At 41.1% G+C, this 14,130-nt stretch overlaps 1 protein-coding gene across 7 annotated transcripts in view; it reads left to right on the forward strand.

Moving 5' to 3' along the window:
- Positions 1-14,130, forward strand: part of BBS9 (Bardet-Biedl syndrome 9) — a 487,370-nt gene that overhangs the window by 116,309 nt on the left and 356,931 nt on the right. For all 7 annotated transcript variants that reach the window (XM_050937932.1, XM_050937931.1, XM_050937937.1 and 4 more), the window contains 3 exons: positions 1,402-1,416; positions 10,897-11,037; positions 12,691-12,786. In XM_050937932.1, coding sequence (XP_050793889.1) covers positions 1,402-1,416; positions 10,897-11,037; positions 12,691-12,786 — 252 coding nt within the window. The remainder of the gene's footprint in view (positions 1-1,401; positions 1,417-10,896; positions 11,038-12,690; positions 12,787-14,130) is intronic.

Here is a 14,130-nt window from a genome sequence, read left to right on the forward strand (position 1 = left end):
TGGGATTCCTCCTCTCTGGTGGGCCATTAGAGCCTGAGTTAGCAAAGCATAAGAGTTGGTTAAGCATTAATTTGAGACTGGATCATCACTGGAGAAGTTTTTCCTGTGATGGATTGGGACAGTTCAAGGCAACATGCTGTGTTTGTGCTACCTATTTTGTCAGTTTGAAATGCAGTTTTATTTGTAAATCTGACTATAAAAATGGCTCATTGTAACACAAATCTGTCCTCTTCAGGCTAGATTAGCTGGGTGTACAGAGGGTAGAGGGCAAAGGATGCTGCCCCATGCTCCAGACCATCTGTGCAAGCAGCAGACACAGTTCCAGTTTCTGCACTCTAGGAATGTCAGAGATTGATGGCTTCTAGTGACTGAGCATGCAGTACCTTCCTAAGAGCTCTGTCTAGGGTCATGTGGACATGTCTGCGGACAACCTCTGTGCAATTTACATGTAGCTCTGTGCTAATCTGGTCTTAGGTTTCTTGAATCATACCCCCTGATTTTAGTAATGTGCATTTTTACTGCTTTTTTGCTCCGATTAGCCCTGCAGAACCAACACAACAAAGAGAGAGTGAGCTGAATGCTTATTTCTTTGTGTTATCTAATGAATTATTTACTTTAGTAATAGTTAATAACAATGAAAGAAAATACCCCAGTTGACTTTCAGATATTGAGCTTGTAGGCCTTACAGTTAGGAAACAAATACTTGTAACCTTGAGATCTTTGAGAGGGATCAGAGATCTTTGAAATAAAGTAATCATAGAACACTATTTAGCCATTTTATACAGAATCACTTTAGAATAGGACCACACTTGAACATGTAGTATTTAATTGTGGAATTTGCCCGGCGCAAGGTGCATAAAATAATTAAATAAAATAAGTGACTTAATGGTTCAGAAGTTCTGTTCCATCATTAGGCTTGACTAGTTCAATAGAATTGTATACAAACACACTATTCCTGTTGGAATTTGTAGAATCAAGTCCTCGGATAACACTTAGGTTCCTGAAAAAATATTCTTTCATTGTCTCATTATATCTGAATGGGAACCTTTCATTGGAATGGATTTTTGTTTGTTTAAATAATCCAGCATTGTGGGTCAAATTTATGGTTGGTGTAACTCTGTGGAATTCAATACAGTTTAATTTAATTTGTTTTTACTGAGTTGGATGGAGTTACACGAGGGATGAATCTGGCCTTTTCTGGTTATTTTTGGTTAGTGTTACATCTTACATATTTAGACACACTAAAAAAAACACTTACTGGATTTTGCCTTTAACAAAAATTACATTTATTTTTTCTAAACTGTTAATTATTGTATCTCTTCTTTGATTCCTGTTTAAATAATATCTTACATATTCTTGCTTTTTTTTTCTCCCTTCTTCCTGTTGCTGATTATGTTGTAGATCTCAATCCTGAAGGTGAGTGAAATAAAAGATTAAAACTGGACAGAGTGTTATAACTGACAGCTGATTTTCAGTGAATGTACTTATGGAAGTGAACTGTGAATGTACTTTTTAGGAGGTGACTCTTACAAGCTTTTATATCCTCCTTAGAACAATGTGCTGGCATGGCACTGCTCTAGGGGTGACTGCTGGGAGAGATTGAGGCTTAGACGTAAGGGGAATGTTGTCCATAGGAAAAGTAGAATGCACCAATGATGACTTTTTTATTGACTTATAGTATATTTTCACCAGCATAACATTGAAATCTACAATATTAAAGTGTTGTATTCCATCTTTACGACCGTGATAGAAAATACAATTATATTATTATTGCTTACTGTATCTTTAGCCACCTTTCCTCTTACAGTTCTGTCTATAGCTCATCACCTTCAGCTGAATTTAAACGTTATTTTATTTAACTTTTCTTATTGTGAAAAAGCCTTAGGATTTGAACTGGTGCCATGTTATCTGTGCACAGAGTGAAACAGTAGCTCTCAGAGTGGTGTGAATTGCCTGCATTCATCCCAGTTCTTCTTAGAACTGTTTTATGGAAGGCTGAAAGTTAATTTCTAGGTGATTAAAAATACTAGCACAAATGTTGTTCAAAATATAGCCATGATTAGGACAGGTATCATGGCTTCAAGTGGTGCCCAACAGTCAAAGTAACATTACACAGGAGGATAAAAGAGGATTAGAAAGGTAAGCTGAAAAAGGACAGTTCTTAAATTTGGAGGCTCCTTGTTTTCTGGATATGTTTAAAGCATATATGAAGTCCCTGTGAGATATACATTTTTTTGCTGATCTTATAAGAAATGTGTTGGTTGTAAATTCCACATTCACCCCAAAAAGAAAGAGAAACCCCAGTTTGGGGGTCAGCTAGGAAGGAAGTCTCCAGCTGTTTGATTTCCCATTGGAGATAGGGTTGCTTAATGGGCATGTGTTTGACTTTTCTCTCTCTCAGCCTCTTTTTCATTACCCATCCATTTTTAGCTGTCTGGGAGAGATAGAGCTGAAGCTGCTACAACTAGTGAGTAGGTAAATTAGACGGCTAGTGGCGCCCTTCCTTCTCTCTCTTTTGCTCCTGGTTTTGCTGAAGAAATAGAGGTACTCCAAGAAATAGAGTGGCTCCATCCCAGGGAACAGGATGAGGTGCTCTACAACCACAATTCAGCCACTCTAACACTCCCTACAAAGCAGGAGAAGTGGTTGCAATGAAAATACTGTTTGTTTCCATCTGTTCTGGAGAGTGAGGCCAGCTACATGGGACCCAGGATGGAGAGTAGAAGCAGGAGTATTTCAAACCATCGTTATTACTAAGAATAGCTCTGCCTTACTGCATAGATGTGTTTATTTTAAATGCAATTTGATAGGATCAGACATCTCTTAGAAATGAAGAACCACACCCTGCAACCTTTACTTATATAAGTAGTTTTTACTCAAGCCAATATTTCCCTCAGTTCAAGCATGAATAAGATTGCAGAATTTTGCCTGAGGATGTATTTATGGTAGCATTTTATTTGGGCTACTACAATGAGTACTGCAGTAGTTAAATTGAGCTCAGTCCGTAACAGAAAGGTCATACATCTTTGAATATTTAACGTTCTGAATGCAGACTCAGCTATTTCTTTCACCACACAAGGTCTTTTTACAAAGGTATAATTAAGATTAATGCAGTTACTTTCATCTTACATGCACACAATGTATTATATTTCAAACAGATACTATTTATATGATGATCTACTCTGGTTACATTGTCAATGAGCAACTCTGCTTTTATACATGGGAAAAAATTGTTATCCCATATGCTTTGTTATCCATTATTACTGTATTTAAGGTGCATGGCATGTGCAAAGTATAACACAACGGTGGACGAGGATGACACAAGGCCTGTTACCAGACATAATAGAAAGACATCAAGGAAGTTCTGGCTGCCAGACTTTGGTGCTGCTTTGGATTTCCTTGCTCCCATGTAAAATTACTCTAGCATGCCCAAAGAAGTGTTCTGAAAGAATTCTCCAGTATAAATGTTATACTCTAGGTCAGGGCTATGCAACCTATGGCACGGGTGCCGAAGGCAGCACATGAGCTGATTTTCAGTGGCACTCACACTGCCCAGGTTCTGGCCACCAGTCAGAGGGGCTCTGCATTTTAATTTAATTTTAAATGAAGCTTCTTAAACATTTAAAAAAACTTATTTACTTTACATACAACAATAGTTTAGTTATATATTATAGACTTATAGAAAGAGACCTAAAAATGTTAAAATGTATTACTGGCATGCCAAACCTTAAATTAGAGTGAATTAATGAAGACTCGGCACACCGCTTCTGAAAGGTTGCTGACCCCTGCTCTAGGTATATATATATTTAGCAGCTTTTGGCTCTACTTCCCTTTGATTCTGTGATTTTTGGACTCTGTCTGTATATACCAGAGATAATTGAAATTTTTGTTTCAGGAAGTAAAGTTCTGTCATGTTTAGTTTTGATTTGCATTTCCTTTGCACATGTTGAAAAAATATTATGATGAGGCAAACTGAGAACTGGAGATCCAAGAGCAATTGGGATGATAATAGAAAAAATAAACTTGTTTTCAATATGAAAGTGTTTCAAAATCTTTGTGGCAAATTCCGTTAAGTATTTCTTGTTGGCAACCCTCTGAAATGTTTCAAGATTTAATATCAAGACTTTGTTTCGCTCAATAATGACATAATACAAATCTGGTTCGTCTAGTAGATTATGGAGAGATTTGTAAGAAATTTATGTAAAGTTTGTTCAAGTCAACATTTTGAAAATTCACAAGTTGATTGAGAAACAGTTTTCAGCAAGTGTCTCTGAAACCCTGGAATCCCCCAGTTTTTAAGGCTTGTCTGTGTGTCCCTGACAGTTTCATGTAAACAAGTTTTATTGTGATTTTTGTAAAGTGCTGCAGGCTTACCACCTGGAGGCACTACCAGACAGCGGTGCTAGTGAAGTTAACAACAGGGCAGCTGAATGCATGTGTGTCTGTTACTTGGCATTGATACCTAACCCAATTTTTCAAGGCCTCCCAGTGACCTTGCCTCTGCACAAGTCCGTGAAGCAGCCTTTCTTGCATGTAGAGCCAAATCCATAGGTAGCAAGAAAAAGAAGTGAGATGGAGGGGGATTCTTTGGCCGAGGAGAGGAAGGTTGAGCTCCTTTTTCATTATTACCTTCCATGCATGCTTCCCTGATGTCTATAATAAATGTCACTTTCCTGCCTTCACATCTCCTCTGTTCCCACCCCAGCCATGAAAGGGGTCTTAGTTTATTCACTCGGAAAATCTGGTCATGCTAAACGTTTAAATTAAATTAAGACCTGCCCAACTAATCATCAGGAATGGTTGTGGAGATCAGGGGACTTTAGGACAGAATGAGTGGTTACTGTTACTGTGAAGCTGTTACCAGTATCAGCATGGTAGACCTTTGTGCATACACAGGCTTTCCCCACATGAAAAAACAAAGATTCCCCCGATGGATGTTTTGGCAAAGGAAAGTGGCATCTGTCTGCTCGTTAGACCAAGGGCTTCCCATTTTACAGCTTGTAGGACTTTTATATTATATTATATTTCAGACTTGGTACCAATTTCAAAAGCATTGAGTCTTAGTTTACATTTGTTCATATTCTTGACAATTTCTGATTTGCATTTGAAAATATATTAAAAAAAATCATATCTGTTAAGAAAAGTGTGTATTTCTGTTATGAAGTATAATTTTTCTCCCATTGTCGCTGAGTCCCAATAATGTCAAGTGTAATTTTTCAGCAGTGTGTTGCTAGTCAAAGATTGTAGCCAGTTCTGTTCATCTCTGCTTCTTTACTGCATTACCAAATGGAAGATAAACTTTAATATGCATTTGAATAATAACTCAGTATTGAAGCTGAATAAAAAGTGACTTGCCAGTTTCTTCAGTGCCACCATTCATTTAATGAATAGTTACCAACAGGAGGTCAATGTTAATTGAATGTCAATTTTAATCAAAATTCAATAGCTGCCATTGTTGTTTGCAATGTCGTTGTAGCTGTGTTGGTCCCGGGATTTTATAGAGACATAGTGGGTTAGGTAATATCTTTTACTGGACTAACTTCTGTTGGTGAAAGAGACAAACTTTCAAGATATAAGGAGCTACATAGGCCAACCAATCTTCTTCATGCTTCCCAACATATACAAACAATGGCTGCCTCAGTGAGTCGTCAAAGCATGTAAGGACACGTGATATACTCATGTGCCTCAGGACTCCATCTTGGGCCAGTAACTTTCCACAGACAGGGGCTGTGGACTTTGTTGGAGACAGTAAAATTCCTTACATATGGCAGAGGATATAAAAAGGCTCCTCAGACAGCTCCATTTTGTCTTCGTTTTCTGCTTCATTTCTCTGGACTATTGGTAACAAGGAAGCTCTAAACAAGGACTGATGACCCCCAATCTGTTTGTGTGATTCCAGATTATCACTGCCACAAACCTGATATAAGGACTTTGCAATCACTAGCATGTATATGATCTACTAACCATTTATAACTTTCTTCTTGTTTTCTTGTATTAATAAACCTTTAGTTTTTACTTACTAAGAGATTGGCATCAGCGTGATTATTGGGTAAAATCTGAATTATATATTGACCTTGCTAGGTGGCTAGTCTCTTGGGATTGGAGGGACCCCATAACTGATTACATTGGTTTTCAGTAACCACTCAGCATAAGTCTGGTGTCTGGGTGGTGAACCAAAGGTTGGAATGCCTAGGCAGGTTGTATTTTAGACTTCTTGCTAGCCAATGTGGTGATACAGAAGTTCACTTGGTATAATCTAATGATAGAATAACCACAAGTTTGGGGTGAATCTGCACCATTTCTCAGCGGTCTGTCCTGAATTTGGAATCCTCAGTTGTGACCCACTGAGACACAGTGACACCTACATGCCAATCTCTATCATAATGATGGCATCATTGCCTGCCTCAAATTTCTACAAGATAATACACAACACTCAGATATCCACCAAAAGCATATTGCCAAACTCACCCATTTCATCCTCACCCATAACAATTTTACATTCAGTAACAAACACTTTGTCCAAATCATGGGAACATTCGTGGGTACTAGGATGGCTCCCCATATGCCAAACTCTTCCTGGGCCACATTGAAGAAGAATTTCAGGACAAATGCACCACAAAACTAATGATATAACTGAGCTATATCAATGATATTTTTATGCTCTGGAGAGCTGACCCGTATTACCTCATAGATTTCCACCAGAAGTTCAACAAGCACTGTGAATCTATCAGATTTTCTCTAGAACACTGCAACACCAGCACCAACTTCCTGGACACTACAATCCGCTTCAGCAGTGGAACTTGTATACAAGAAACCCATGGATCACCACACCAACCTTCACAGATCCAGTAACCACCTCAAACACACCAAGAAATGTGTTATCTACAGCCAGGCACTTAGATACCACAGGATATGCTCTGAGAACAAAGTCCTGGGTGCATACCGTAACGCACTTAAAACCACTTTGTAGCAAAGAGGTGTGGATGCCCTCTGAGATTGACAGTGAGGGATGGCCAGATGCCCCCTGTGGGTGGAAATAAGGAAGGCCATGCTCACCACGCCAGAAGCAGAGGGGACAGAAACAGAAAGTATAAAAGGCGGGCCCTGTAGCTCAGTTGAGCAGCATCTGCCAAAGGAGATGGATGTGTTCTCCCCACGGCTGATTTAGGAGCCTGAAGAAGATTTGTTACCCTGAGGACTCGCCTGAGCTGCCTGAGCCAACCAATGCTAAGGAGCTGTTGGGGTTCACTGGTGGTGTACCCCAAAGAGACACTAGACTCTCACCACACTGAGGTGCTACCTCCTGGACCATTGCAGCGGAATTGCTAAAGATCTTCTCCTTGGTGGGCATGCCCCATGACATCCTCATGGACCAGGGCACGAACTTCACATACTGACTCCTTCGAGAGGTCTGAGGCCTCTTGAGGATCAAAAGACTCCAGACATCAGTATACCATCCACAGATGGATGGTTTGGTTGAATGGTTCAACCAAACATTAAAGCGCATGCTCTGGAAATTTGCTCCAGAAGAACTTCACCACTGGGATCAACTTCTTCCTCCTCTGTTGCTCGCTGTTTGGGAGATTCCACAGGCTTCCACTAAATTTTCTCCATTCGAGCTGTTATATGGCTGCGGGGATTGATGTATCTAATGAGGGAGATATGGGAGCAGACCCCATCCTGAGCCCAGGGCATATTCCAATATGTACTGCAGCTCCAAGAACCCTTTTCTCTGGTATGGGCCCTCATGAAGGGGAATCTCCAAGGAGTCCAGGTGAGAGGATATGATCAGAGCATATGTGTTCAGACCTTCGAACCGGGAGACTGAGTCCTTTACTGCTACTCTCAGATGAGTCAAAACTGCTAGCCATACTGGCAAGGTCCGTATGAGGTCATCCGCCAGACATGCCTCATCAACCATGAGGTCTGATAGCCTGACCGGAAAAAGAAGTGCTTGATTTGCCATGTTAATCTTCTGAAACCCTGGTGCGGAAGGGAAGGGCTGTTAATAATCCTGCAACCCGCCCCCCCCCCCAAACCCGAACTGGGGCCACAGGCCCCTGTGGGAACAGAACCTGAGATGCTCAGGGATACACTCTTGGAGGAGAAGCTAAAGCAGGCCAGATGTCTTATTGAGGCTTTTCCTAGGACTTTTACTGTTGTTCCAGGAGAGACCACCCAGATCCACCATACTATTCCATCTACACCAAACCAAAGAAGTCATCCATGGAACAACCCGACCACTCCTGTGGTCCCATGCAGGACACAGTAGAACAGGAGATCTAAGCTATGTTTTTGGAACTTGGGGTCATCAAGCAGTCCCCTAGTGAGTGGAGGAGCCCTATAGCGCTCGTCCCCAAGCTGGATGGGACCTGTCAGTTCTGTGTAGACTTCTGGAGGGTTAACGCAATTTCTTGATTTGATGCCTACCTGATGCCATGGGTAGATGAACAACTTGATCGCCTCAGGGAGGCATAGTATGTTACTAACCTTGATTTAATGAAGGGATACTGGCAGATCCCACTGGAGCCCAATTCAAGGAAAAGACAGCCTTCGCCACCCCCAGTGTACTCTACCAAGATGCCCTTTGGTTTCCACATGCCCCCTGCAGCGTTCCAGCACTTAGTGGACCATCTGCTGCAGCCCCACGGTGAGTATGACGCAGCTTACCTGGACAACATGGTCATATACAGTTGCCACTGGGAGGACCACCTGAATCCAGTGGTGGCTGTCTTGAGGACCCTCTGAGGGGCAGGTCTCACTGCGAATCCCAAGAAATGCCAGACTGGATGGTAGGAAACAACTTACCTAGGATACATCTTGGGATGAGGCAAGTCGCGCCCTCTACTCAGAAAAATCCAGACTATCCAGGATCACTCAACCTCAGCCACTACGAAACAGGTCTGGCAATTCCTGGGACAAGTGTGGTACTATCATCGCTTCATCCCAAACTTTGCAACTATTGCTTCTCCCTTGACTAGGCTGCTTACCAAAGACCAGCCACTGTGGGTGCAGTGGAACCCCGACTGCAAGGTAGCCTGTCAGGCTCTGAAAGACCATGTATTCCGAGAACCCATACTATATAGCCCTGATTTTACATGCTGGTTCATTGTCCAAACCGATGCTTCAGCGGTGGCAGTAAGGGCTGTCCTCTTGCAGGACATTGACAGTGAAGAGCACCCGGTAGTATACATCACCTGTAAGCTGTTCCTGCGGGAGTGGAACTACTCAGTAATTGAGAAAGAGGCTCAACTTGTCAAATGGGCCTTAAAAGCACTTCACTACTACCTCCTCAGGAGCCCCTTCATGGCTCTGAAATATCAACTCCCGCTTGATGCACTGGTACCTGACTCTATATTCATTTGCCTTTACCATTCAACATTGTGCCAATAAGGAGCACGCCAATGCAGACATGTTGTCACGACTTGAGGAAGGGAACCTGACCAGACTGGGAGCTGAGTTTGAGGGGTGTGTGTTTAGCAAAGAGACATGGCTGCCTTTGGAGATTGACAGTGAGGTACGACCAGAGGCCCCTGGTGGGTGGAACCAGGAAGGCCATGCTCACCACACCGGAAGCAGAGGGGACAGGAACAGGAAGCATAAAAGGCAGGCCCTGTAGCTCAGTTAAGCAGCATCTGCCAAAGGAGATGGATGTGTTCTCCCCACTGCTGATGCAAGAGCCCACAGAAGACGTCAGTTACCCTGAGGACTCGCCCAAGCTGCCAGACCCAGCCAATGCTGAGGAGCTGTTGGGGTTGCCACTGGCGGTGTACATGAAGAAACAGCAGACTCTCATTGCACCGAGGTACCAAAGCTAGAGAGAGTAGGAAGTAGCCCAGGGAAACGAGACAGCAGTCCGGTAAAGTGCTGGTCTGATACAAGGTCAGCGTGTTGTGGGTGGGTCCCGGCTGACCCAGTGGCAGACCACTCCGCCACTGTTAGGGCCTTGGGCTGGGATGCAGTGGAACTGAGTGGGCCTGTGTCCCTCTACTCCCTGGGGTGGCAGCCTCCCCAGCTTTGGCCAGAAGGCCTGTGAGAGTCTACGGTCCACTGAGCTAGGATGCTGGACTGTGTGGAGTGCTCACCTCTTGTCGGAGCCCCCTAGACTGTGTGGAGCGCTCACGCCTCACTGAAGGCTGGGCTTCAAAACTCTTACCTGCTCTTGCTTGGAGCTCTAGACTGCTTGGTGCCCTGCTCTGTTAAACAATTGGGTCCACCTTGTATTTAGGTTTGATACTCAAAGTACCTTTCCCAGCCCTGAAGAGAAGCTCTGTGGAGCTTGAAAGCTTGACTGTTTCATCCACAGAAGCTGGCCAAGTAAAAAATATTACCTCACCTACCTTGTTTCTCTAATTCTAATTAAGGATTATATTTTCAGATCGATTGTATAACTCACTGATGTTGAGATGCAAAGTTTCAGGACATTCAGTGGAAAGTGGATGCAGCATTCTTTTAAACTGATTTAACCAAATGTAATTTTTTAAGTACAAATGTCTGTTTTTGTTAGAATATGTAAGTGAGAAGGCAGCGCACCGAAAGGATACGTTTTGATTTTTGCTTATGAAGGGCTGGGTGCAATTTCTATCAAGGGTTAGACAAATGTTAACATCTACTGGACAGATATACAGCTTTAATAGATTTAGTTAATATTATTTTCATGGAGCCTGAAACCAAAACATTCAATTTTAATTTGTCAGTAAAAGAGTGTTTTTCATTGTTAGTTGAAAATTAACCTTAATTCAAAAGTTTGCATGGCTTGACCATTTTGTTTTAATGAGTTCCTGATCTGCACTGAAAATGTGTATAACTTTTTGATAAACAATGTCATGAAATGTCTTGCCCTCAGACTACAGATATTGTCACTGTTAATGCAAGCTATCTGTCCTGTCATTTCAGGAATACCAAGAGTTGCTCAGTGTAAATTTAGACTACCCTTGCGGTTAATTTGCTTTCCAGCTCAACCTTCAAAAACAGCAAACCACAAACTAACTATTGATACCAATAAATCTCCTGTCAGTCTTGTGAACCTTTTCCCAGGTAGGACTTTTGATAGTGATGTGTCTGTAACATAAGAAATGTTAGGAATTCAGATTGGAATCTTTCATCATGAAGTAATGATAGGGTAATTATAAGTTAATTGCCAAATGATAAATATAAAGCTGAATATTTTTGTTTGGCTTTAGTGTACGAAGGTATGATATGTATTATCAGGATAAATCAATGTAGGGCTTTACATTTTGTTAAAATATTATAATAATTATTATGGTTTACTGCGTGGAAACCAACGTATCAAAATGCTTCATTTGTGACTGCGATGTTGCATTACTTCAAGTGTCAATATTTTTCCTTTTATTTCTATGCAAAATACTGTATATTGATTTTCAAATGTATTTAAGCTTCAGGTAAGTAATCCTATAAAGACTTGCCTTTCTGAGTTTTTGTGTCTTCTGCATTTAGGTTTCAATATAGGTTCCAGTGTTATCTGAAAGCTTTGAAATTTTTTCCCTGAGTTCCTGTTTTATAGATTTTTTTTTGAAATAGTGCATTTTATTTTATCATTTTGTGATTCACATCAATATTATTTTATTGATCAAATTGAAAAATGTAGTAAGACAGTTTTCAAAAAGGGAAACCTACATAGAGCAAAATTTACAATTTGTCCAATGGCCCTAAAACTGTTGGTACTGGTCCAGAACAACACACATAATTACAGTATTTAATTAAAACATAGGTTGCAGACTTGTAGCCAAAATGGTGCATCAAATTGTGTAACTTTAAATTCATCTTTTTTTACAGTGGCTGAATAAGGAGCTGAATAGATCCTCTTGTGATCTATGAGGAAACTGTGGGTTTGTGTGGGTCCATTAATGCATATTGGCTATTCTCTCCCCTCCTCCTTCTGATTTTTTTTTGTGATGATGGTAGAGTTATGTACATACCCTTGGTCCAGCCCTTTTAAAACCAGGTGTGCTTTACAGTGCACTACATACAGTAGTAAAATTGCATAGTAGCTAATTTAACAAGGTAGATGGTGAAGAATGACTATGTACTTGAAAGATGACTGAACTCTGAAAATCTAAAGGTCTTTTCCCAATAGGTTATAGAGTTGTGGGGCTCATCTGTGAAATTTTCACAGAACTTTGAGTAGAGGGCAGTGTGGAATTGCATCTCCCCAGGGGGAACATTCTGGAGGTACAGTCTCTTCTAGGGCTGCACAGGATTCACCCTATACTATCTTAGGGTATGTTGCAGATTGAAATCCACAGTGTCCTGGTCATGTTCTGTTAGGGTGACCAGACAGAAAGTATGAAAAAGCGGGACAGGGGGTAGAGGGGACAGGAGCCTGTATAAGAAAAAGACCCCAAAATCGGGACTATCCCTATAAAATTGGGACATCTGGTCACCCTGTGTTCTGTGGGCTGGTGTATTGGGTGGGAGAAGGGGCCGTGGCCATGCTTTATCTCTGCCTCTTTCTGTATTATTTACTTCCTGAAGGCAGTATGGACCAAGCAATCTCTGCTCAGAGGGATGGCTGCTGTTCTCTGCCTTTGCCTTCATATGCAGATCCCTCATATTTGTTACCTGTGCAAAGACAGTCTGTCCTTTAATGTGGATGAGAAGTTTTGTTGCAATCTTTTACCGAATTATAGCAAGATACTTATGTAGTTTGTGTTGAATTTTCTCTTGTAGACTTTGCTGATCAGTCTAATGAAGATCAGGTAAATGTTCTGGGATTCCAGTTCTTAACTGGTTCTAGAATCACTCTTCTTGCTTCAAAAACCTCACGTGAGTAATATTGGAAATAACTTAATTATGGATTAAGATAAGATTATGGGCCAGATCATAAACTGATGTGTGTATGCCGATTTCAACCTGCTGAGTGTCTGTCCACATGTAGTATATTAGTTGCTGCATGGGGAATTTTACACAGAAGTTCTCTTAATGTGAATAGGCGATCCCTTAGCAAATTCCTTGAACCTTCCAATAATAATTTGGAAAAGCAAGGAAATGCTGAAACTAAACAAAATCCTATTTAGTTATCGTATAGTAGTTTTTTGAAAATCACTAAAAGGGTGCCAGATAATTTGGGTTTTTTAAGTTATCGCATATAAATTTTATAATGTGATAGGTCTTTATTCAAGACTGAAAAATCTCAGAGAGGAAATGGGCTTTTAGCCAGGTACTTAGGTGCTTCAAGATGCAGATAGGCATCTTGTGGAATTTACAAAACATTCAAGCAGGTTAGGTGTCTAATTCCACTTAACTTTCCATGGCCCTTGACTTTCAGTGGGAGTTAGAAAAACACCTAACAGATTAGGCACTTGTCTACATTTTTACATTTTACATGCCAGATTTAAAAACTAAAATACTTGTTGCCCACTACTGAGTTCAAACTGGAGGACATAGAATGGATGATATATGAACACTATCTTGATTAAGTGACAGACATTAAAGCTAGTTTGTTGATCTGCAATATTTTTATCCAAATAAAATTACAATTATAAAAATCAAGAGTTATGGACACCTCAGGAATGGAGATTGTCTGTAACTCTGAAATGTTCATAACTCTGAACAAAATCCAGCTTCGGCTCCAGCAGTTCAAACTCCAGGCCAGGTTCCAACCCTCCTAGCCAGGGGGGTAAAGGGAGAGTATGAAAACAGCACCCATGGTCTACAGGAAAGCAGCGCAGACCCCATTGCTTCTTCTGGTCTGGCTGCCTTAGACTGGGGGCAGGAGCTCACAGCTTTGCCTGTGAATCACAGCATCTTCACTTCCTAGCTGTAAGTGGGTGCCCCGTGTGTGGGGGTGGTGATAAGGGTGGGGAAAGGCACCTTTCAGATGCAATACAGGCACAGTACAGTATTTGGTTGGGTTTTTTTGGTCTCTAGTGCTGCCTGATTGGTTACTGCCAGTTTAACATGGTGTCTGGTTGACCAGTCAGTTCGTAACTCTGGTGTTTGTATCCTTGAGGTTCTACTGTAATCCAAATCTCTAAGAAATATGTGTTTTTAAAATAATTTATTCAAGATGGCTTTTATAAATATCAGTGGCATCAAGGTAAGACATTCAAAACTGTGAGAAAATACTTAATACCTTTTTAACAAAGCCATTAAAGACTGGAAACATCT

Source organism: Gopherus flavomarginatus, chromosome 2, assembly GCF_025201925.1.
Source record: "Gopherus flavomarginatus isolate rGopFla2 chromosome 2, rGopFla2.mat.asm, whole genome shotgun sequence".
Lineage (NCBI taxonomy): Eukaryota > Metazoa > Chordata > Testudines > Testudinidae > Gopherus > Gopherus flavomarginatus.